Source organism: Neltuma alba, unplaced genomic scaffold (assembly GCF_004799145.2).
Source record: "Neltuma alba isolate B1F8T4 unplaced genomic scaffold, ASM479914v2 tig00003186_pilon, whole genome shotgun sequence".
Taxonomy (NCBI): domain Eukaryota; kingdom Viridiplantae; phylum Streptophyta; class Magnoliopsida; order Fabales; family Fabaceae; genus Neltuma; species Neltuma alba.
The window spans coordinates 606,347-629,392 of record NW_021633177.1 but is presented as its reverse complement, the minus strand read 5'-3'; the positions used below and the strand labels follow the sequence as shown (position 1 = coordinate 629,392).

General features: G+C 36.5%; 4 protein-coding genes across 6 annotated transcripts; 2 read left to right on the top strand and 2 right to left on the bottom strand.

Annotated features, from left to right (window-relative positions):
• Positions 1-1,895: 1,895 nt before the first annotated feature.
• Positions 1,896-22,905, top strand: LOC114740651 (GDSL esterase/lipase EXL3). 2 transcript variants are annotated; one of them, XR_003739702.1, is made up of 7 exons: positions 1,896-2,230; positions 2,552-2,682; positions 2,805-3,038; positions 4,141-4,396; positions 4,496-4,762; positions 14,434-14,438; positions 22,887-22,905. XR_003739702.1 is itself a non-coding variant. In XM_028928843.1 (5 exons), the coding sequence occupies exons 1-5, from the start codon at positions 1,951-1,953 to the stop codon at positions 4,687-4,689; spliced, it is 1,095 nt and encodes a 364-aa protein (XP_028784676.1). In that variant the 5' UTR covers positions 1,896-1,950; the 3' UTR covers positions 4,690-5,080. The 2 variants fall into 2 exon arrangements, 1 of the variants encoding a protein (XP_028784676.1); XM_028928843.1 differs by lacking the exons at positions 14,434-14,438; positions 22,887-22,905 and having other exon boundaries at positions 4,496-5,080.
• On the top strand, positions 7,450-9,318 carry LOC114740654 (GDSL esterase/lipase EXL3). Its single transcript, XM_028928845.1, has 5 exons — positions 7,450-7,902; positions 7,989-8,119; positions 8,398-8,631; positions 8,744-8,999; positions 9,093-9,318. Exons 1-5 carry the CDS (start codon positions 7,635-7,637, stop codon positions 9,284-9,286), a joined length of 1,083 nt encoding a protein of 360 aa, XP_028784678.1. The 5' UTR covers positions 7,450-7,634; the 3' UTR covers positions 9,287-9,318.
• On the bottom strand, positions 10,230-13,731 carry LOC114740648 (CO(2)-response secreted protease-like). Its single transcript, XM_028928839.1, has 9 exons — positions 13,511-13,731; positions 13,138-13,382; positions 12,921-13,032; positions 12,322-12,832; positions 11,989-12,089; positions 11,632-11,874; positions 11,409-11,523; positions 11,103-11,316; positions 10,230-11,012 (listed from the first exon to the last, which is right to left on the bottom strand). Exons 1-9 carry the CDS (start codon positions 13,705-13,707, stop codon positions 10,462-10,464), a joined length of 2,289 nt encoding a protein of 762 aa, XP_028784672.1. The 5' UTR covers positions 13,708-13,731; the 3' UTR covers positions 10,230-10,461.
• Positions 15,724-19,948, bottom strand: LOC114740649 (la-related protein 1C). 2 transcript variants are annotated; one of them, XM_028928840.1, is made up of 6 exons: positions 19,135-19,948; positions 18,389-18,956; positions 18,129-18,309; positions 17,949-18,039; positions 16,525-16,596; positions 15,724-16,408 (listed from the first exon to the last, which is right to left on the bottom strand). In XM_028928840.1, the coding sequence occupies exons 1-6, from the start codon at positions 19,639-19,641 to the stop codon at positions 16,160-16,162; spliced, it is 1,668 nt and encodes a 555-aa protein (XP_028784673.1). In that variant the 5' UTR covers positions 19,642-19,948; the 3' UTR covers positions 15,724-16,159. The 2 variants fall into 2 exon arrangements, with proteins under 2 accessions (XP_028784673.1, XP_028784674.1); XM_028928841.1 differs by having other exon boundaries at positions 18,165-18,309.
• Positions 22,906-23,046: the final 141 nt, after the last annotated feature.

The following is a 23,046-nucleotide window of genomic DNA, read 5'->3' as shown; positions in this document are numbered from 1 at the left end:
CCACACCTGAAAATTTGTCATATTCCTAGCATTTATAGAAGCTTTAACATCTTCTTCACCCATGGAAATCCTCGCATTTACAGAAGCTTCTCCATGATAATTTTGCGCGGGAAATCCTCACCAAATGAACTTCTCCCGTCTCTTTTTCTGATAACAGGGCCAGGGCAAGAGGGTAATTTCCAGATTCTGAAAATTGCATCTAAGTCTCTTTGGGACTTTAGAAAAATTATGGGATTTCAGAGGACCTTTTTGTTGTATTTTTGGTTCTGTGAGACCTCAATGTCATTTTCCCAAATACTAGTCTAGTGGATAAACCTTACAATACTTATGATGTTCCGTGGTACGGGACTCATAGCATTCTCTTGATAAATAATGCTCTTACGTATCATAGTGCCTTTTCATATAACATCATCACTTTGACACTTTCCATTAACACCGTACCCATTTGATACACACACATATATGTAACATGTTTCAGATCTAGAGTTCTTCGTTGTCAATTCTTTCCCCTTTTGGTCATAAACATGTGTACAGTATTTGGTGCTATTGATTAGGTTATGTTCCAGCACTGTAAACTTTCAAATATTCTCTCACTGCATCATCTAGGCGTTTCCCACTCTTATTTTGATTATATATTATCATACTTGCGGAGTGTGAAAAGAGAGTTACAAAAAAAGAGATAAGTATTCAGAACCCATTTTTCTCTTCAACTCGTTTCAATTCTATCTTCAAATTCTTAAAATTTTCAAAATATCTAGAGATCTTTTGTGCGTGTAATACATTTCGAGAGAGGTAAAGGAAAAAAATGAATAAATAATGCAAAAATAGAGCTTGAAATATTAGCACATAGGATGAATTTGAAATATCTAAATTAATGAACACATAATAAGCATGAATTAATATGGTAGCAGAGAAAGTAGTGGTCATTTTCGGAAGACGAAATATTTCTTCATTTCTGGTTTCTAGCCTATTAGAGTTTGTGATCCTGTGCGCCTTCCATCTGGCGCAATAAGCCACCGCCATTTCCATGTTTGTTTTGATTTTGGGTACCTGCGGGCTCAACGCTGCCCCATGCCAGACGTTGACGGATAGGGTCATGTATCTGTAGTGAAAACAACAGGCACGTCCCACCCTTAAATTATATCTTGACAAAAAAAGAAAAGCTAGGGTTAGATTAGATTTCACAAACCATCCGTGATGATCAAATTAGACCCCCCATTTATATTTTACTTTTCAATAGAGAGAGAGAGAGGTAGAGTTAATTAATTATTACTTATTTTACTTAATTCTCATTTTTCTTGCGCTGTTTCTTGTTCCAACGGTGATCAAGCCTGGCTATGTACTTCAAGACCTGCGCTATCTTAATGGACATGTCAGGGTTCGTAGAGTACGACACTTGAACAATTATATCCACACAGATCATTCACGTATATTGGCACATGGTTAAGATCCACTGATGACTGATCTAACGCCTTCCTTTGATGAGAGAGAAATCAAAGCAGGTTTTCGGGGTTGATATATAGATCCCAGAGGCAACAGAATTTGCACTATCATATTCATGGCTCTATGTGATCCTCCAACTAACATCATATTTCTTATTTACTACCCTCAGAATTTCATTTGCAAATTAAGCTACCTGCTGCAAGAGTGCTTAATCTTTGGATCTATATATAATAATCCGCTATACTTGCATCTTTCAATATATAAGACACATATTTCTGTTTTAATACTTTTACGTACATGTGTCATATAAATCCCAAGAAAAGTTAACCATATGGGTAAAAGTGCATAATTGTAATCAATGGGTTTCGATGCAGTTAGCTGTCCATAGCAGATATTAAATAAATGACTAAGGGAAGAGGGTGTATAAAATAGTGTAGAAATACAAAGCTCTCGCAGAAGCGTTCCAGAAAAGGGATATTACTCTCTAACGTAAAGAGGTGGCTAGGTATGGAAATGTTGAGAGGGTTGCCATGTTGGTGGAACACAGTGCTGCGTTTGATGTTGTTGTTGGGTGCTTTCTGGAAAACCAACGGACTGGCGAAACTGCCACCGAATACGACAGCTCCGCCGGCGGTGATAGCGTTTGGAGATTCAATATTGGACACCGGCAATAACAACAACATTAAAACTCTCGTCAAGGCCAATTTCCCTCCTTACGGTAAAGATTTTCAGGGAGGCATGCCCACCGGCCGATTTTGCAACGGCAAGGTTCCTTCTGACCTATTAGGTATACTGTCTCTCTAATCTCTCTGCGTTGCTTTGTTTTTCTGAGAGATAGATCTCATCAACTTAATCTTTCAGATGAAACAACTTGACGCGCTGTACATGTGCAAACTAAAGGATTTCATTCCGATCTTGAGACATAATATAATGGTCAAATAATACATTAATACTGTCCATTCTGATATTTTCCCAACTAACTTACTAATTTTAGACTCGTAAAAGCTGATGTGTGTGCGCGCGCGCGCGTATCCACTGTGAAAATTTTATAACACATATGAGAGAGACTGATTTGTGATGAATTGGAATGACTTGCATGAGGGGACAGTTGAAGAACTAGGGATTAAGGAGTATCTGCCTGCATATTTGGATCCAAACCTGAAGCCTAGTGATCTTCCAACTGGGGTCTGCTTTGCCTCTGGTGCCTCAGGCTATGATCCTTTGACACCCAAAATAGCGGTATGACTACATATATCAAACAAAATGCCTATGAAATTAATTTCTGAGCTCCAAATCACAGCCTTTTTTACTATTATTTGGTTTCCGTAGCTAATGAATGAAGAATTTTGTGAAATGAGCAGTCAGTGATACCAATGTCGGATCAAGTAGAGATGTTCAAGGAATACATAGAGAAGCTAAAAGGAGTGGTGGGAGAGGAGAGAACAAAGCACATAGTGGCGAATAGCCTGTATGTGGTGGTAGCAGGAAGCGACGACATAGCCAACACTTACTTCATTGCACGCGTCAGACAACTTCAGTATGACATTCCTTCTTACACTGATCTTATGGTTAACGGAGCCACTAATTTCTTGAAGGTACTTCTTCGTTCTTTTCCCTTCGATCTTCTTCCCCCAAACACATCCTTATTATCTTCATTTGGATCCTAAATCGTCATAAGATCTGAAATGTCTTCCGAGTTAAATAGATAAATTGGTTCTCTTATACGCCATATTGTGTCACTTTCCCTACTTTAATTTAGAGTTCAGACAAATCTTTTATCACCTCTGAATATTTGAATTCATTTGTACTGTCAACATCCACTCAAATCAATATTTCACTGGGTATAAATTCGGAACCAGTTTATAAGCACCATGAGCATATTAGATTTAAATCATTTATATCTTATTTAGATAGTGCATATTTAATTTTTTCTTAATTTAAAATAATTATTTTAATATGTATAGAATCTAAATTAATGTTAATTTCTTAACTATCATTTTTTTAAAAAAAATAGTTTTTTATTTAAAAATAATTAATTAAAGATTTTAAATTTGGATCATCCAAATAAGATATACACAGTTCAGATCTGATGAGCTTATAGTATTCATCAAAGTGATGAGTACCGAAACTCGTTCCATTTCGACAGGTATGAAGAATTCAAAATCTAATTAAATGTGTCCAAAAAGTTTTAATTTTTAATTTTAATATTCTATATATAATGATTTCAATCATGTATCCCAATTCCCAAACAAGTGTATCCTTCGAAATATTGGCATGCGTAGTTAATTATTAGCTCAATTTCATTCTAAACACCCATCTCATCACTCGTATTTCCCCCCACTCGTAATTCCATTCTATATACTTTTATTATTTTGAAAACATTTGTGTGCAATTTCATGGGCAATCACTATGAGATCACAAGAAATGAATGTAATAGCTAAAATGCAGTAATAACAAATTCTAGAGCTAGAGTAAGAAATAATAATATATCCATACTCAATTACTTATAGCAGAATTTCTTGGTGATTACATTTTTTCCCTTAAAATTTCTTAGTGATTTCTCAAATTTATATGATTATGCGTAATATTGAAAGAAAATTACATATTTGAAAAATCTCTATTTGGAAATACTGGCAATATATCCATAAGCATATACTGATTGAGTTTTGAAATGTGGAAAACAAATTTAAAATGAAGCAAATATATGAGCTTGGGGCAAGGAGGATCGCAGTGCTGAGCGCACCACCAATCGGATGCGTGCCATCGCAGAGAACACTGGCGGGTGGGATTGTAAGACAGTGTGCCGATAAGTACAACGTAGCTGCCAGGTTATTTAACTCCAAACTCAGCAACCAGATCGATGCTTTCACTCGCACTTTGCCTAACTCCAGAATCATTTTCGTTAATGTCTACGACTCTCTCCTCGATATCATCCTCAACTACCAAAAATACGGTATTATATCCTAACACTGCTCCCTTAATTAATTAGTCATCATTTAATTAGACTAAACAATCATCATTTATTCCGTCAACTAATTTAATTAACTTGCAGGCTATAGAGTTGTGGATAAGGGCTGTTGTGGTACTGGTAGTATTGAGGTTGCCGTGTTGTGCAACCGTCTGGCTCCCACGTGTCCCGATGTCTCCAATTATGTGTTTTGGGACAGTTATCATCCCACAGAAGGAGTATACAGAATACTGATTAATCAAGTTCTTCAAACATATCTTCCTCGTCTTCTTGCTTAGCTTGCTTGATCCTTTCATTATTCATTCACCTAATTCGTATCTCTCTTTCTTCAATTCTAATTTCCCAGTTACAGTCAGTAATTTTAATTAACTTGAAGGCTATAAAGTTGTGTTTGGAGTCATTATTGCACTTTATATATATATATATATGTGCTCGTATATATGGAGTGGGCTTTTGCCTCCCATATCATATACCGCATATGTTCTTATATATGTTTGTTTTAATTTGTCGTTCAATTATACATCGATTGTGTTAATTGATTAATAAAATTGAAAGCATATATTTCTAGCTGAGACTTGATTATATATTTGTTACTGTTCGGTTGCTTTTGTTTCTCTGGACTCTTTATATTTTTTCCATTATTAATAGAAGCGTTCTTTTGTCAAAAAAGATTATTTATTTTTTTTCACACTTGAATATTCATTCTCGTTTTCTTTATTTTCTCCAACCAATTTGTTCAACCATCAACGAGTTCCTTAAAGAACCTTTCTCATTCTCATTCTCTTGTCGCGTACCTACTTTTATAGAGCTCAACCTTTTCCTTTTTTGCATGAAATGAAATTATAAACGAGGAGTGCAATAAATGGGTGTTAATTTTTTTAATTTAGATGAAAGAGACTAATTATTGTAATGAACTAATAGATTAGGGAATCGACTGTGACGTTATTAGACTAAGGATTTATATAACTGAATAACTGAGTAATTATTCTCCTCTCTAACGATTCAGAAAAGAGAAGGATTCAGTTCAACGAACAACTGAATAGCAATCTATATTATCGTCGAGATTTGTAGACAAAGAGCCAGAATATGTACCCCATGTATTTATATACGGAATTAAAATTAAATCAGTGTTTACACTTGTGGGCAGCATGACAATCCTCATCGTTTATGTTCGGTTGGTATCTATATTATTGATAACATATAACAGAGGGAACTTGTACTAAAATTTTAATTTGCTCTCTTAAATCTCTTTATCGCCATCACGCACTAGCAGACTAGCTATAATAGCCTCACTAAATGCTTGTACTGTTTATTCTTCTATGCCAGCCAAAGTTGTAGTTGAGAATTTTAAGACCCGATGTGACATGAAATGGTTGATAATTAACGATTCGGTGACTGCTCAAAGGACCACAAAATTTACGAAATCTCTTGGCATATTTCGGGTGAAGTTATTGCCATGTTCCGATTCATGCTTTTGAGTTAGTTAGCTTTCTCTCAGATTATACATATACACATATACACACATATATATTTATATTACTAATTACTCAGATATGTGTCTTAAATCCTGTTTTGCTTATAATCACAGCCAATTTTCAAATCATGTTCTCATAACGTCATTATGACGTATTATTCAGGATTTCAAACCGAAATTGTCCAGGCCAACTAGCTAGTTTGATTTGAAACCTACAGCTCCTCATAACTCAACTTCCAAAATTTAAAACATTCCCTCTGTTTCATATTGTGTGCGTCTATATCTATATATATATAAAGTGAGTGGACGTTGGATCTTGACTGAGTCTTTGTCCATTTGAATCCGCCAGGATATCATTTAATGTAGGGTAGTGTTGCCAATGTGTGACCCACAGGATCCAGAGGTTAGGTTTCTTGCCATCCATAAATTCTCCTCTCTAACCTTTTGTGTTTTGGTTCTAGAGCCTATCACTAAAATTACCCCAAGGATATAGGGCTAAGCGGAGTGAAAAGGTTTTTCATGAGATGAAAAATAAAAACTTCTACACATTTATCGCCACTCTATAATATAATGGAGAATAGCTAATAGTTAGGGTCCACCTGGCCAGACCAAAACACAAAAACGATAAAAGTTTTAAGCGAAGCCATTGTTGTATGTGTATAATTTTCATTAATCGAGCCATCAGATTGAGATTAATTACAAGTATTAACTTCCATATTAATCCATATACCAGTCTAAAAGAACAATCATATTAAATATTGGAAGTCCCCTGGTTAGCTATACACTTATCAATGAATACTTTAAATAAGCGCATAAGAATTGAAAGAACAATAAGATAAATGATATAGTTCAAGCGGTTCAACACTTAAAAAGCCAGATATTAAGTCTTGTAATTGGCAAAGTTTTATGTCCATGTAATCAACCCGTCTCAATCCAATTTGGCTCGATCCAAATATGAATTTTTGGGAATATCGGTTGCATATGAGAGAGAGAGAGAGGATGAAGCAGAGAAGTTAACCAATTAACAAGGAGCATAATTGCCAACCAAAACTCTTCCCTAGCCTTCAGGTAACCATATTTATTTTTTATATATTATGAAGTAGTTTTTATCCATTAATTTGAATTGGATTTCTATTGTCTTTCTTTTTTCCCCATCCCTTGCAGCCCTTAAAAGCGGTGTGCCTTATCTATTAAAAAATAGAAAAAGCATTTCCCTGGACAAGTTTATTAAAATGCTGACATGATGTTCAAGAGATATACCACTGAGCGCATACATCTTAATCCATTACATGAAAGTGAGCAAAAAAAGCCAATAATCATACATTGGTTGTTACGATATGCGTTCACAAATGAGTGGGCCTTACTTGGCAAGTTTGGTTTAGAAATGAGACCTACTTTTCTCATGTTTCCGCCATGTAAACAACCTACTTATGTTGCTTGGAGCAGTTGGATCGGATGCAGTGAATATAATGGAAGGACAAGATCGCAAGAGTACTTAACAGCACTGTCTTTTACTCAAAATGTGTAAAGAAACGAGAGATAGCTACGTGACTGAGTGAGTAATAAATGGAGGTTTCTAGCCGTAGCTATGTAGGCGTGAAGGATATAAATACAATGATGCAGAAGCAGAGATGAACGCAAGGGAGAAGGCGAAGCCAACAAAGCAACATTTAAGGGGTTGCTTAGCTTTCTCTGAGGTGTTGCAGAGAGAGGGATCCGTACAAATAGGGAAAGATACAGCGTAGGAAAATGGAGAAGGAGATGAGGGCAATAATGGTGGTGTTGATAACTGTGTGGTGTGGAATTGTGTGGGAAAGAGGGGAAGCGTTGATAAAGCTGCCAGGAAATGAGACAGTGCCAGGTCTCATTATATTTGGGGACTCAATTATGGACACAGGCAGTAACAATGACCTAAGAACCCCTGCCAAGTGTAATTTTCTTCCTTATGGCAGAAACTTCGACGGTGGCAGACCTACCGGAAGATTCTCTAATGGCAGAGTCCCTTCTGACTTCATAGGTCTTTAACTACTCTCTCTTAAGACTACTTTCATTTCACTATGTATTGCCTTGTCTCTTATCTGTCCTTTTGTTTTGACGTTTTAGTTCAAGAACTGGGCATTAAGGAATTTGTACCTTCCTATAAAGACTCCAATTTGCACCCCAATGATCTCTTGACTGGTGTCAACTTTGCTTCTGGTGGTTCAGGCTACGATCCTTTGACCCCAAATATTGTGGTATTTCCCATCTAAATTAAGTCTATCTTTAATAGTCATCATCATAAAATTACTCGTTTCGACATGTAGGACCGCCTCTTATTAATTTGTTTAAAACGTCGCTGTACAGATGTGCGCTTTAAATCTACATCTATATATATTTTATATAAAAAGCAGTATATAAGTTTTATACACATCCATATATCATATTATCTCCTTCGAAATATGATCATAGCATATATCTTTCTAATGTGCTTTTTTTTTTTTTTTTAACTTGGGTACGTGCTCTGGGGAAATAGTCGGTGATACCATTATCAGATCAATTGCAACAATTCAAAGAATACATAGGGAAGCTGAAACAAAATTTTGGAGAAGAGAAAGCAAATTTCGTATTATCAAAAAGTCTGATCCTTGTGGTAGCAAGCAGCAACGACATTGCCAACTCTTACTTTGCGACCGGACTTAGGCGAATGCAATATGATATTCCCTCTTACACTGATCTCTTGCTGCACCATGCCTCTACCTTTGTCCAGGTAATATAATCTCCAGCTAATAAAGATCCTTTCCTTCACTGTACCTTTGAGTTTGATTTAGTAATTATTAATCAAATTGATTAACGTTCGTATACTACATATGCAAGTGCAGGAATTGTACGGATTAGGAGCCAGGAGAATCGGAGTGTTCAGTGCACCCCCGCTGGGATGCATGCCTTCACAGAGAACAATGTTTGGAGGAATAGGGAGAGACTGCTCGCCAGACACAAACATGGCCTCACATTTGTTCAATCTAAAACTATCTGCGGAACTGAACTCATTAAATCACAATCTGCCACAAGCCAAGTTCGTGTATATTGATGTTTACCAACCTCTGCTTCATATTATCCAGAACCCAGGCAAATATGGTATAATCTCTGCCTGCCCATCATTTTTTGTTGATAGAGATTATTATAGTTTTGTGAACTAAATGAAATTTGCTTGAAATGATAACGATTCAGGGTTTGAGGTGGTTGATAGAGGATGCTGTGGGACAGGGACTATGGAGGTGTCCATATTGTGTAATCGGCTTCTTCCTCAGACTTGTGCCGACGAGTCCAAGTATGTGTTTTGGGATAGCTACCATCCCACTGAAAGAACATACCAAATTCTTGTGGACTTAGTTCTCAACAAATACATTTCCCACTTCATCTGATAAACCTCACTGCTATATATCATGTACGATCCAAATAAGTTGCTAGTGGTTGTACCGTGTATTCATCATTGATTCCAAATAAATTAATTCATCATTCTTTGAGATAAAAATGGGATGATCCATTCAGACAACTTATTAATGCAAAAGCCTATGTAAGAGGCACCACAACCTGAAATGCCAGCAAATATCCAATGTCATACACGTTGAACGAATTCCCTTGCTCGGGTTGAAAAGAGCATTTCCTTTTGAGCTTGATGGATCATGGGCCATCAGGCCCAAAAACTCAGAGTTCAATGGCCCAAATATAGACGCAGCAACGAAGGATGAACTAGCAGAATATCTTTTTGACAACCAAAAATTTTTTTAGCGAAATGCTTGTATTTAAAATTAAACATCACATTTTTGACCCCAAAAATATCACATTTAAAATCTCAAATTTAAAATTCTTTATTTGGGTAGTATGGAAATTACATATACGTACAAGGTATCCTACTTGTATGACTTATCCACATATTTGGATATCCTAAGACTGAATTGATCTTGTACAATGATTTTAAAGGGACCTTGTTCCCTAGAATAATAAAGGAGTAGCGATGGGCGTGTTGCCCCGTATTTTACCAAAAAAAGAAGAAGCGAAATTAAGATTTAAAATAATTGGGGTAGATTAGGTATTTGAAATTTAAAAAAATTGTGATAAAAAATTGCTTCCAAATTCATAAAATTTTAGATATTTAAATAATAATTTTGGTCTAAATCCAAATTCCCAGTAACCCAAACGCAACATTAACGTACGTTTTCTACGCGTCGTTATTTTCATTCCCACCAACGCCATCTGGCATTACGTTCACCAAGCAAATTATCGACGTTCTTGGGATAGGTGATGCTGGAGAGGACAAAACGTAATTGAAAAATGCTGCAAATTAGCTAGCCTGCACGGTCTTGATTTGCCCAAGAAGGAGAGCGACTATAGATATTTCATTTGATACAAAGATCCTGGATGATCTATTTAGTATTTAGCCAGCCAGCCAACCAATACAGGGATCGATATATTTAGCAACCTGCCTAGCAACATGTTATGCGAGTTCTGCTACTTCGTATGAAGTATAAACCACCCAGGTATCCAGTTTTGGCTAAACACATTTATTACTCCATTTACTTGTAGCTGCCAAGTTTTACTACTTGGTCAATACAAAAGGACTTCGAACATTATATTTGCCATTGCTCCACGTAATGGAGCCAAACACCGCTTCTTTCACGGAGGCCGTCGCGGAGAAACTAACTTCATAGCTCAGTTTTTTACTGCTCTTGGTAAATTGAAGTTTATTCGGACTTACCTTCACGTCCACACCGCTAGGAGCCTCCACAACTGCGGTGTACACAGTTTCTTCATCTTCGCCTACGTTTGAGACGGTTCTGGTTATTTTGCTGGTGCCTTTAAAGTTAGAGACTGCTATGGAAGGATAGTTTATGTTTGAGATGTTATCAGATGTGGAATCCTTGGGACAAGCAAAACCATCCGGGACGGTGCCGGCGATGAGCTTAATGGAGGAGATATTAAGGCCGATGTAACAGAGGTAGTTCAAATAATCTGTGGTGGTGGTCTCATAAACAAGGCCTGGTTGCAAAGAGCCCAGCGTTGAGACTTCTCCAGCCCCGTAATCGTAAGGTGTCGCCACTGTTCCTGAATCTGTCGTTATGGGTTCCTTCATATTGTTCATCTGAATAGCTGCCACATATGACAATATATCACCAAGTTAATCGTATCGACACAGACACAGACACAAACATATCACTAGTGCGGATAGTGATGGCTGACCTGAGGTCATGATGGCTGATTTAATGGCAGAGGGAGACCAAGCGGGGTTTCGAGATTTGACAGTGGCAGCGACACCTGAAACATGAGGGCAGGACATGGAAGTTCCCGAGACAAGGTTGAAAGATGAGGCCTTTTTCCCTTCTGCTGGAACCTCTTCAGAATCATCCCCAGTCCATGATGCCAGTATTTCAACTCCTGGTGCTGTGATATCAGGCTACGTACATGCCATGATCGTTAGTGTTTGTTGCAAATATTAAGCTCTAATATAATGAGTTGGGCCACATATCAATTCAGAACTATGCTTACCTTGATGATGTTCTTCGAGACTGTTGAAGGCCCTCTTGACGAGAAGTACGCTACTTGTGGTGCAGGTTTAAAATTATTGACTGAAACTGTTGGTAAAATGGTTCCCAACGGGTTGCTTCAAACACAAACATATATAAGTAGAGTTGATTGGTGAGCAGGGGGATGGTTACGTTTTTATTTTAATTTTGGAAATTGGAAGTGATTCTGAAAGGAAGTTAATTACCTGGTAGAGTTGAGATACTGGAGAAGTGTGACTTCATCTTTTGAACTTATAACGGTGGCCGGAAATTTACCAAAGTTAGATGCCACATATCTACCCTGATCATCAGCGTTAACCAATCCTACTGCTCCAGCCTCTTGCACAATGCTAATCTTTTCACTCGTCGAATAATCATCACTTTTGCCATCACATATTACAATCTTCCCTTTCACTTTGCTCTCATCCAATGTGTCCGGGTGGCATTGTCTGAACATTTTTTCTAAGGTTAATGCTCCAAATAATCAAACTTTGTTATACAGTACAATCTAATTTGGCAATTACTCCATTCAAAGAGATTGAAAGATATGTAATATATAGTACCTCGCTGCAGCGGCGTCGGCGTTTGCTGCCTTGGCGGACTCGCCATATACCAATGGATACACGGCGGATTTTGAAAGATTAGAGAAGTTGATTCCTTCACCCTGAATAATGACATGCCATGATCAACATTTCAACTCCGGTTATTCATCAAAAAGGCATAAACGTGCATGGTCCAACCACCTACCTACCGAACAGCTTGCTTTATGAAACTATAATTGAAACTAACTTTTGGTTTAGAACATGGAAGCACGTCAGGAAAAGTAAATTTCATCAAAAGAATCGTTTTTGAAAAGAGACAGGTAAGTCTGTACGATGGGGAATCGATGTGGGTACCTTGATAACTTTGTTATCAGGCAAAACTAGGTCGGACTGCAGATCGCGGTCGAGGGTGGAGGCAGCGACGGTCAAAATCCAGGGAGCGTCGTTGGAAACGGTGTTTGAGGTGGGGCCATCATTGCCGGCAGAGCAGACGACGGTGATGCCTCTCTCGACGGCATGGAAGGATCCGATGGCGATGGGATCCGATGTCAAGGCGGGTCGGGCGTAGTAAGGGGCACCTAGGGAGAGAGAGAGGACGTCAACGGCGTCGGCAATGGCGTCGTCGAAGGCGGCAAGGATGGCGGAGCCTTGACATCCAAAGTCGGAGCACACCCTGTATACTGCCAACCTGGAAGCAGGGGACCCACCCCTCGCGCTGCCGGTCGCTAGACCATGGTAAGACGCATCAGCCACGGCGTTCCCCGCCGCCGTAGATGCCACATGGGTGCCGTGGCCAACAGTATCTCTTGCCGTGCCATCCTCATCGCTGTTACCATCCTTGTAGTACCTTGCTCCTATTAGCTTCCTGACAAATTTCTCATAACGTTTTAACACAATATACGTTCTGTTCTTCACAAGCGACTTAGTTTGTAGTTGCCGTTCCTCGTTTTTACCTGTTACAGTTGGAAGAATCAAAGTCTGGGGCTTTCATGCAGGTACCTTTCCAACGAGATGGAATGGGACCCATGTCATTGTCTGAAAAACTCGCCGCCTCTGGCCATATCCCTGCACCGTCCATTTGCTATGTCTGGTTAGTTATCCAAATAACTGGGGTCTGTGTACGTGACTGAAGGGGATGAAGCTAGCTTAGCTATTGGTATATATATACACCTGTGTCTAAGATGCCAATGATGGTGTCAGAAGAAGCAGCAGAAGCAGAAACAGAGTCGATTTTGACTTGAGTTTGATGGTCGAGAAAATCCCAAGAACGAGTAGTGTGAAGCTTCAGAACTGGATCCTTGAACACAGACACCACTCCAGGTTTCTTAGCGATCGAATCTGCCTCCTCTTGGGATAAATGAGCCGCGAACCCTGAGAACCCATGTTTATAATTGTGTACTAGAGCTCTCCCATTCCTTTATAATAATCATAGGTGCAAGGAAAACAAACAACCCCTCGTCAAAATCAATCTAACTAAACAAGACAAACACACTTCGTGCGACAGGCCATGCATATATATAGAGTTCATCTGGCAGGCTTTTACCTTTTGACCACAGAGCTCAGGAGCTGGGCATGATCATTCCGAAGGGAAGCATTAGCGGAATCGGTGGCTCCCATATAAACAATATACACAGAAGACGCATCAGTATTGCGATTATTAATATCATTAACATTCTGTGATCGAGCTCCAACAGAGAGCAACAAAAAGAACAAGATCATGCAAGGAGAATAGCGTTCCATATCTTGGATGGTGGCGTTCAATATGTAAATACAAGTATATGCTCAGCAACACATCCATGTCCTATATATAGGGTTATTACTTGTCGTAGAAGCAGTAGGTCAAGACAAGGATGAAAATGTACATCTAGAATGATGAGAAATTGTGTGCTGGTGGAACTATGGCATGCGTATGCAATATGCGCGTCAAGCACTCTATCCACGCAAAGTGCGCCATTTGAACCAGGTGGGTATTCTTGGTGGAATGGACATATATATAAATTATATCAGTTATATATGCCTAGATATACATGAAGTTCACATATATAACTATATCTTTGTCCCACTTATGAGTGTATTTCCATCTTACCTACATGCCTAACTATGAATCTTGCCCTATCTAGGAACCTTGGCACAACAAGCTTCTCGTTTCTTTTCGCGTACAGTGAAGATTAATATTCCATAGATTTATAAAAGGATATAGTAATTGATTATGACTCACTCGATGTATTCCATTTACGGGTTTAGAAGTAGTTCAGAAGCATAAGAAATAACTTGACAAAGACAACGAAAACCTCCAGGCGAAGCAACTACTTAGTTTTGTTTATGTTTTCTTTTTAGTAAGAAACGAACTGGATCCATGGATGGCTTGGAGTCAGAAAATGTAGGCAGTCATAACTCTTTTTAACTTAAGAGATAAAGGCCATTTGAGCTGAAGTGGGATTGTGCATCCAATAAGAAGAATAAAAGGCTTGGTGGAGTGTGACCGGTATGGAGTAGATGGAGATCAAAGAAATGAATGGAGTCACGCCATTGATAGATTCCTCAGCATTTGTGGGGAGGATTGGATTTCGTATCAGGCAACCACTTAATAAAATAAAAAAATGGGTGAAATATATATGACGAGATCTTATTTGATAATTACATGGGTCAACTTCATTTCTCTGCTAAAATGTGTATTTCTCTGCACAAAATCATCGTAATCGCAGTGCGCCACTACTTGCGCAGAAACCATATATTGGGAAATGCACTGTCACTGTGCGTGAAGGCTGCTTTTGGGTTGATGAGATAAATGGGGAACAATTTGGGGATATATCCAAGTCATACCAACATTGAAAACTTTTAGAGGATACATGGATTTAGATTAATTTTCAGGATCGCTTCGCCTATTAATTTTACCACGTGGCGGCTGGAGGCAGAAGATTCAGAAGGTTCTCAAGTAGAATGGACATAGGTGTAAAATAATTGACCCGAGACCAGAGTTGCATTGGAATGTGCTGATTTTGCCATGACAAGAAAATGGATTTTGAATGTTTACATCATGGACTTTTTCAATCGTCCTGTGCTTAGAAGAAAAAATGGGGTCCAATTTGTGTGGCCTTCTCCTTGGGCCAATTGTTTCGGCTTTCTTCTCCTGGTTTCCCGTCCCCGTTTCTCTGCCTTTGCCCCCAGTTTATCATCAATTTTGCGTAACAACATAATCTAAACGCATTTTCACATGCTTAGAGTTGTTACAACTGAATTGAATATTAAATATATACTAATTTTTTTATTGCGCCAAGATAATTCTAATTTAATTCATGACATACTCATAAAACGCAAACTGTATTATTCATAATTTGTAAGTAAAATCTAGCTTGTAAATTCTTGGCAACACCATGAGAATAGGATAAACTTGACCCTTGCAATAACAACAACACAAGTGGAACGCCTCCCGTCGTCCAAGCTATGCCTTCACATAGATGGTGGGGTTATTCTGTCATTCTTGAAGGATGAGTTAACCCCTTATTTATTTGCATGAACATTTCTTATAAATAGATAGCAGACATTCAGGACTCTTCATTCTTAACCCCTTATTTATTTAATCTATGACTTTATTATCATAATGTCTTAGCTACCAATTTTTTAACTTACAAGTCTAGACAAAATTATTCTTATAATTCTACTACAAAGAATTATTTAATTATAAATCCTGAAAAAAAACAATGCATTTCAATTAAAGTAGAGAGAAAATTTCAGAGCGCACATAGTCACCAAATGAAACGACAATAAATTTCTCTTTTTTTCTTTTTTTAATTTCATTTTCCCCTTTTTAGTATCAAAATGTCAACAGCTTGGCTTCAACCACACATCATATTGTAACACACCAGAAAATTTCAAGATAAAAAAGGTCAAGACTAAAGCATAAGCTGTACAAATCAATAACCTCGTAAAATCCGCCTCAATCAGAATTGTAAATTCCTTCAGTCTTATCAACTTTATCTTTAGATCGTAGTAGTAACCAATGAATCTTTATTTCCCCTACTTGATATATAAATTACTACCAAAATCGAGCTCAGCAACTAAAGAAGGGATCATATTCCAGAATAGCCTTACTTTCAATCAACCTCAAAGCAAAAAACGTGGTATTGCCCAAGGCTGGATACTAGATCCAGGCTAACAATATTGGGGCGAGATAGATTGATTATGTCTAGTTTCAATCGGCATTGTCAATTGCATCACTATTCCAGAGTTGGGACTGACTAGAAGTCCTTATTGCAGATCTATCTGAGGTGGGGCTTGAATTAACTTTATTAGTGGTTGATTCTTCAATGGCGATCTTCTGAAAATCAGCAACCAGATTATTGTGATTTGATCCACCAGAAGATGCCAAAGCAGAATCGACCCGTAGCTGAGACGATGGCAACCATTTCTTCCATTGATTACGCCTCCTCACCTTGTCAGCCTGCAAGGAAATCAAGACATTAGAATTGCTAACAGAATAACAAAGAATAATACTTTTGCCAAAACATGAGAATTATAGTTGACACAAAATAAGTAGTTGAAATTTTGAGTGGTTACCTGTACTTCCACAAGAGTAGATGTTCTTAATGAATCCAATATCAATTGAATATTGCTTGTCAGACTTTTAACCTACATAAGAATATCATTGAAGAAATAACTAACCCAAAAAATGTATAACAAAATGAGGGATATTTGGAATTTAACAGTCATAATCATAAGCTGACTAAAGACAAAATTGAAAATACATTTCTAATCACTTCATAACTTGATGCCACTCTTAAAACAATTGAATCACCACAATGAGTGAATGTTCAAAAGTAATCTTATTTTCTTTCTGGGATGAAGAATTGAGATTGAGATTTCAAGCACAAACAAACAAGTGTACTCTAATCCAAACTAATAGTCAATCATTGTGTCAATAAATATATACTAGAAATTATGGATAACAGACCAATGTCCTGAAAAAATTTGGTTGCATCTGTGCCATTTCTTGATGGCACAATATTTAACTCATCATATATTTAAAAATATCCTTCCACGAGAATCAGGCTATCATGGGTCATTTTCCTATAAGAAAAGAGTACTCATGAAGTTAATCTTCCAACCAAAAAAGGGAATTCTATCACTTTCTAACTCACATAATTATCCTTTAATCAAAAAATCAAAACTTTATCATTAACAATTTTCTCCCATCACTTGAATTTGAGCCATGGGATCTGACATAAAATATAGTTGCACTAAAGACTTGAGCACACAGTCACAGTCACAATCACACAAATATTTTATTAACCAACATCCACTTATCACCTTCCACCATATATTGGTACCATTATTAAGTTCTATAGGGACATTTTAAGACAAAGGAATATGGACATACATTATAGTTGACATAAACAACAAGAATAGAAAAAGAGATCTGGATAAGAATTGTAATTATCCATCTATCTATGATAACTTTGGCATGGAAACAAATAACTAGTACTAACTACCAGTAAAAAGCTTTACAACTCATGCACTTTAAGAACCAATACTGAACTTAATACAAGGAATTTAGAAAAATTTATCACAGACGCAAAGTACCAAATAACAATCAAATTGATCATTTCAGAGGGCCAGCTCCAGCAGCATTGCTTCAATATTGGTGAATCATTGAAAAAGACTTCAACAAATAAAGCAAATAGATGCTTCTCCTTTGTTTTCAGGAGATATATTTCCAGGTTAGGCAGCTGAACAAAAGAAAAGATATAATATTCCCCAATATGCACAATATAAATCCAATTATTTTTTATGAAAAGGATTTTATATTTTAACTTTCCTTTTGGTTGCTTATTATTTGTTCCAAAGCAATAAAACCTGCAGTCGCACCAGACTCAAACACACATCCTGGTTCATATTTTGGTTTCAATAAAATAAATAATATACGTAAATATTCAGAAGTTTAAAAGTTCAAAGTATAGTTTCATCAAGCATGATTGACTTACTCGAGGAAAGCTTGCTATCAAACTAATTGAAACCCAACCCTGCTCATCCATGTTGGACCTTAAATACTCATCTTTAACAAGATTAGCATCACTGTCAAAAAGAAATCAAGGGTGAACAAACAATTCAAATTTGACGTATTTATTGATAAATTATAACATAGAGAGCAGAAAAAATATAACCTGAAATAACAATGATATTTTTGTTTGGTACATAACCTGAAGTAATAATCAATTTGATTCACTATCGTATTGGCTAGGGGTGATTCTGCAACGGGAAAGAACATTGCGGGAGGAGGGCCATGAGTGACGAATGGCATACCCCTGAAGGGTTCCAGTGGTAGTGTTGGGAAATAATAGTACTCTGAAAGACAAAGAGAACAGTGATCAGTTGTATTTTATTTTGTACACACAACATAAATAAAAAGGAGAATGAAACTCACCAGGAAAACCCACAGGGTTTGCAAAGGGTGCTAGGGGCTGAGGAGCCACAAATGCAGCAGTATTAGGTGGCAAGGGCCTCGCCAATCCCCTAGGAGGCATTCTCTGTTGATTTACATGAACATCCCCACTATTTCCATAATTTCCACGATCCTGATCACGTCTACCCCCATAGTTATTATGATAAGAACCATCAGCACGTGGATGGGGCACAAAATTGCCCCTGCGAGGGGAATTCCGACGATCATTCACAACAGGCATAAAACCCCCAACTGAGGGCCTTGGATCCCAGCTATTCTTCTTGTAAAGAAGCTCTCTTGATGAAGGATCGGGAACTCCTGGTACCATAGTATTATAGCCACTTGGAGGCATCTGATATACAGGAAAAGGTGGTGGCGGTGGGGGCTGGGGGGGATTGGAGAAGCTATTTTGCGCAGGACCAGCTCCAATGTTACTGCCACCTCCACGCTTCATCGATCTTTGTTTATTATATGTGCCATGGTTTGTTGCAAAATTAGGTTTTGCATTACTAGCAGCTTGTTTGTGAGGGGTGTGCGAAGTAACAGGCGCCTACAATAATGACAGTATCATGCATGCAAATAAGACAAGTTACAGTTTCTGTAAGTATAACCCTTCCTAATGTAGATACTATGTTGCTGGAATCCTGTAGCAATATATTTAAAATGATTCTTCAAACAATCCGTTTCCAATCAAGAGTGTAAAATGAGTGCAAGTATTGCAACCAAACCTGAGAGCTGGGGAGCGATCCATCGGTAGAAGCCTTGGAAGACGATTCAGCTGACAATTTAGCCGAAGCCTTGGTGGATTCAGACAGTGCCGGCCAGGAGACAGCACCCATTACAGGGCTAACCTCAACATCGCCGTTTGCAAGCTTGTTCCAGGCAGTCTTCTTAGAACGACCTGCATTACCGTTATTAGCATCACAGTCATCTGCGGCAGCCGTATTAGAGTTATCCAGCGGCGGACAAGCCGGAGCCGCCTTTGGAACGGAATCAGACTGTGATGGATGATCGAACACAGAGGAAGTGAGGGAGGACAAAGAGGAAGAGGAGGAAAAAGCTGATGAGGATGACGGCGGCGATTGTTGAGTTCCGGAGAGTGATTCGGACTCACCACCCCTAACGACTTGAGCCCAGGGGGAGGGCAAGTTTTTTCGCGGGAACGTAGGGCTATTGGTATTCCCGGCAATAGTCGGCGAGTGATGGTTAGAAGAAGAATCAGGTGCGGTAACCATTTCCAATTAGGGTTTTCAGGTTTTGTAGAACTGCGCAGAGATTGATCAGTACATAACCAGCGTCAATCTAATAAAATAACGAAATTAATGAATCGATAAGGTCGTTGGAAAGAAATCAAGACAAAAAAGAATAAAAGAATAAAAGTTAGGGTTTGTGTCCGTGATATTGACGACTAAGGTGATGGTGAGGACGGATCTTTGCTCGGCTAAATAGCCCCCTCTACTCAGACCCCAAGACCAGCGATCTCCCCCTCGCCCTCTCTCTCTCTCCCTCTCTTGTATATTGGCACCAAAACAGCACGCAGGCTTTCTGTTATGAAACCTAAAACTTGCAAAACAAACACTTTCCTATTTATATTATGCATTCTATTTAGTATTTACACGGTCGCTTTATGGCAATTTTCACATTTACCATATTAACCTCCGCCTTTTTCTTTATGACCATATTAACCTCCTTGATGGCCGCCTGATTGAAACTTTCTCTTTCGCCTGGCCATCGGACTGAGGCCTGATGGAAACCTAATTGAGCTGCGGCTTTCGTACTTACTCTAATTCTTTTTACTTTTTACCTCTCCTGTTTTTATCTTAAAATATGGGCCTAATGTTCATCTTTTTCTTTTTTTTTTTTGTCAAAAGGCCTAATGTTCACCTCACCTACAAATTATAAATGATATAAGTTATTAGAATTTTTCTGGTAAAAAAAAAAAGTTGTTTTAAGAAAAACATGTCATATTTTTTAAAATTAACTAACTTACTTAACTTTCTTAATCTAATCAAATTAGTTAAACATATTATATATTAAGGAACGGAAGAGCACATAATTAATAAGGTACTTTAAGAAATATAACACTTACATATTATAACTGATTGATTTGACTAATTTTTTAAATTTTTATAAATTAGTTATTTAGTTTTTATATTAACATAATAATAATAATAACGACAAGAAGATAGCATTACAAAACAGCAACAAAGCAACCAATGCCTTCTGGAGCTTTGAACCCCTTCTTTTTTTGATCTGATTTTTTTTTTTTTTGGGGATCTCAAGCTTTGCTTTGAACCTATTCAAAGACGCCTCTTTTATTGAAAAACTCAGAATCGTTCCTCCTGCCAAAAAGACGGCAGGGTTTTTTCTGTTGTGGGAAAATATGCGTGGGGACTAATTTAACAAATGCTTTATCCCTAAAGACTTTAAATGCTACCTCGTGTTAATAAGAGTTAATTTAATTTTTATTTTAGTTTTAAATATAAAATTTTAATCTATTTCGTTTTTCATATTTATTTATTTTTTCTTAAAACAGTTTTTGTAATAATAGTAGTTCTAATCAATACACTTAATTAACAGGGATATTTTATAAAAGACAATACTATTTATTATGAATAACTAACTTAACTAATTTTTTTAATTTATTCAAATTAATCAAATAGTTCTTACATTAAGAATAAAAGATAATATAAGAAATTACTGTTAAGGAGGATCTTCGATGCTTGCGGACGTGTGGGTTTCTCCTATAAACTGACATAAGAAAAAATATGTTACATATTGAAAAATTTGACATAATTAATATAAGACGTTTAATCTGAATATCATCTTTTTAAAATAAATATATACCTTCAATGGCAAAAACAAAATATGTATGTATACCTTATTACATAATAAATATTTGGCGTTTTCTAGGAAATTGACTAGGAGGCAGCGCCGCAGTGGGGTAAATGTTCAAGGAAGGAAGAAAGAAATTTCACTGATTTTTACTGGAAAAATTGTAGAAACTGAATATGAAGTTATATTCGAATTCTTATAAAAATTTCATATGAAATTAAAGATAAAATCAGATTGTGTGGATACAAAACGGCATCACAAATTAAATTGGAAAAAAAAAGTTCTATGCTTAACTTTATATATTTAATATATTTTTATCCAATAATATTAAAACAGGATAAATTTTAAGTAAATAATTTTAGTAACAAATTTATAGGATAAATAATATGTGACAATTTTATTGTAAGCAAAAGGACAGCAGTAGAACTATGTAGTATTTATTTTGAATTCATTTTATTAAAAATTATTTGTAACCTAGAGTAATCAAACCTTCAATAAAGAACCAAAAAGGTCTCCCCCGTGAGATACGATTACTAATTAACCTTTAATTTAAAATGTTCTGTCCAGTCAATAATACTAACTCTGTTTTTAATTATAAAATTTTATTTATAAATTATAAATAAGATCTTATAATTAAAATCAGACGTGGTAAGTTGTAAAAGATAAGAGTCAAATTTATGTAACAAATACCTTCAGAATTTCATATTGGTTTTCTGAAATTTAACATTTCTATGTGATAATTTTGCAATTAATGTTCTAGTAACTTTACATAGAATTTCTAAAATTTGACATTGATGGGTAAAATATTTACAACTAATATTTTAACTTTTACTACCAGATTCGAAAAGACTTTTTTGTTTAGGTAAAATAATCAAAAAGAAAAGACATATTAGAAATAACTGACACCTATCCTCAATAATTCACTATTCGCTGTATAACTTGCCCTCTCCCCCGACTCCGTCCTATATGAAAAACTATCTTCTGAAAAAAATTTAATGTTCTCTTTTATATTCGTATAAAAACGACTTAATTACCTTATTTTAATCTTATCCTTTCACGATTTTGTGTGAGTAGGGTAGAGGGTGATATATACTACTAAAATACTCCTCCGGTCCTTATTATAAGACCCAATTTGACTTTTTATTTGATCCTAATTATAAGACCCAATCCATTTTGTCTCTTATATTTATGCATTTTTTTTCCAAGATAATCCTTCTAATAATGATAGTTTTGGCCAATATATTTAATTAGCAAGGATATTTTAGGAATGACAACACTTATTTATTATAAATAACCAACTTAAATTACTTTCTTAATCTCCTCAAATAAGTCAATTGGGTCTTATAATTAGGACCGGAATAGTATATGAGTATGTTTTAAAAATGATTCATTTAACAAGCGTAAACCTCTTTTTCCACACAAAATCAGTAATTTATGTTACCCATCTCTTTTTTATTCCATTGGAATATTGAGGGCTTGTTTGGTTTGAGAGATGGGAGAGATTTTATCCTTATCTTGTTTGATTTTATTAAAAAAGAGAGGAAGAAGGGATATTTAATGATTTCTTGTTTGGTTCAAGACGGGGAGGAGAATAGTAATAATCATTTTATCATTTTATTCTTACACTTTAATTTATATTTTTTAGTGATATATTATATAAATTAATTTAAATATTAATTTAAATGATATAATTTAATAAAAATTCAGTCTTATCATCTTAATGTGTACATTAAAAAATTAGTACAGTATTTTTTAATTCTAATTAATATAATAATATATTTGAAATAATCAAATTAACAAATTTT

What these genes read in the sequence shown, in the direction of transcription:
- LOC114740651 (XM_028928843.1), top strand. Translation starts at nt 1,951, where the DNA reads ATGGAAATGTTGAGAGGGTTGCCATGTTGGTGGAACACAGTGCTGCGT. An exon ending in GGTTCCTTCTGACCTATTAG is followed by an intron (nt 2,231 to 2,551) that starts GTATACTGTCTC and finishes ATGAGGGGACAG; the next exon opens with TTGAAGAACTAGGGATTAAG. An exon ending in CCTCAACTACCAAAAATACG is followed by an intron (nt 4,397 to 4,495) that starts GTATTATATCCT and finishes ATTAACTTGCAG; the next exon opens with GCTATAGAGTTGTGGATAAG.
- LOC114740654 (XM_028928845.1), top strand. Translation starts at nt 7,635, where the DNA reads ATGGAGAAGGAGATGAGGGCAATAATGGTGGTGTTGATAACTGTGTGG. An exon ending in AGTCCCTTCTGACTTCATAG is followed by an intron (nt 7,903 to 7,988) that starts GTCTTTAACTAC and finishes TTGACGTTTTAG; the next exon opens with TTCAAGAACTGGGCATTAAG. An exon ending in ATGCCTCTACCTTTGTCCAG is followed by an intron (nt 8,632 to 8,743) that starts GTAATATAATCT and finishes ATGCAAGTGCAG; the next exon opens with GAATTGTACGGATTAGGAGC.
- LOC114740648 (XM_028928839.1), bottom strand. Translation starts at nt 13,707, where the DNA reads ATGGAACGCTATTCTCCTTGCATGATCTTGTTCTTTTTGTTGCTCTCT. An exon ending in CTGATAACAAAGTTATCAAG is followed by an intron (nt 12,090 to 12,321) that starts GTACCCACATCG and finishes GTCATTATTCAG; the next exon opens with GGTGAAGGAATCAACTTCTC. An exon ending in TCTCGAAGAACATCATCAAG is followed by an intron (nt 11,317 to 11,408) that starts GTAAGCATAGTT and finishes GCATGTACGTAG; the next exon opens with CCTGATATCACAGCACCAGG.
- LOC114740649 (XM_028928840.1), bottom strand. Translation starts at nt 19,641, where the DNA reads ATGGTTACCGCACCTGATTCTTCTTCTAACCATCACTCGCCGACTATT. An exon ending in AAATATCATTGTTATTTCAG is followed by an intron (nt 18,040 to 18,128) that starts GTTATATTTTTT and finishes TCTTTTTGACAG; the next exon opens with TGATGCTAATCTTGTTAAAG. An exon ending in TGATAGCAAGCTTTCCTCGA is followed by an intron (nt 16,597 to 17,948) that starts GTAAGTCAATCA and finishes ATTCTTATGTAG; the next exon opens with GTTAAAAGTCTGACAAGCAA.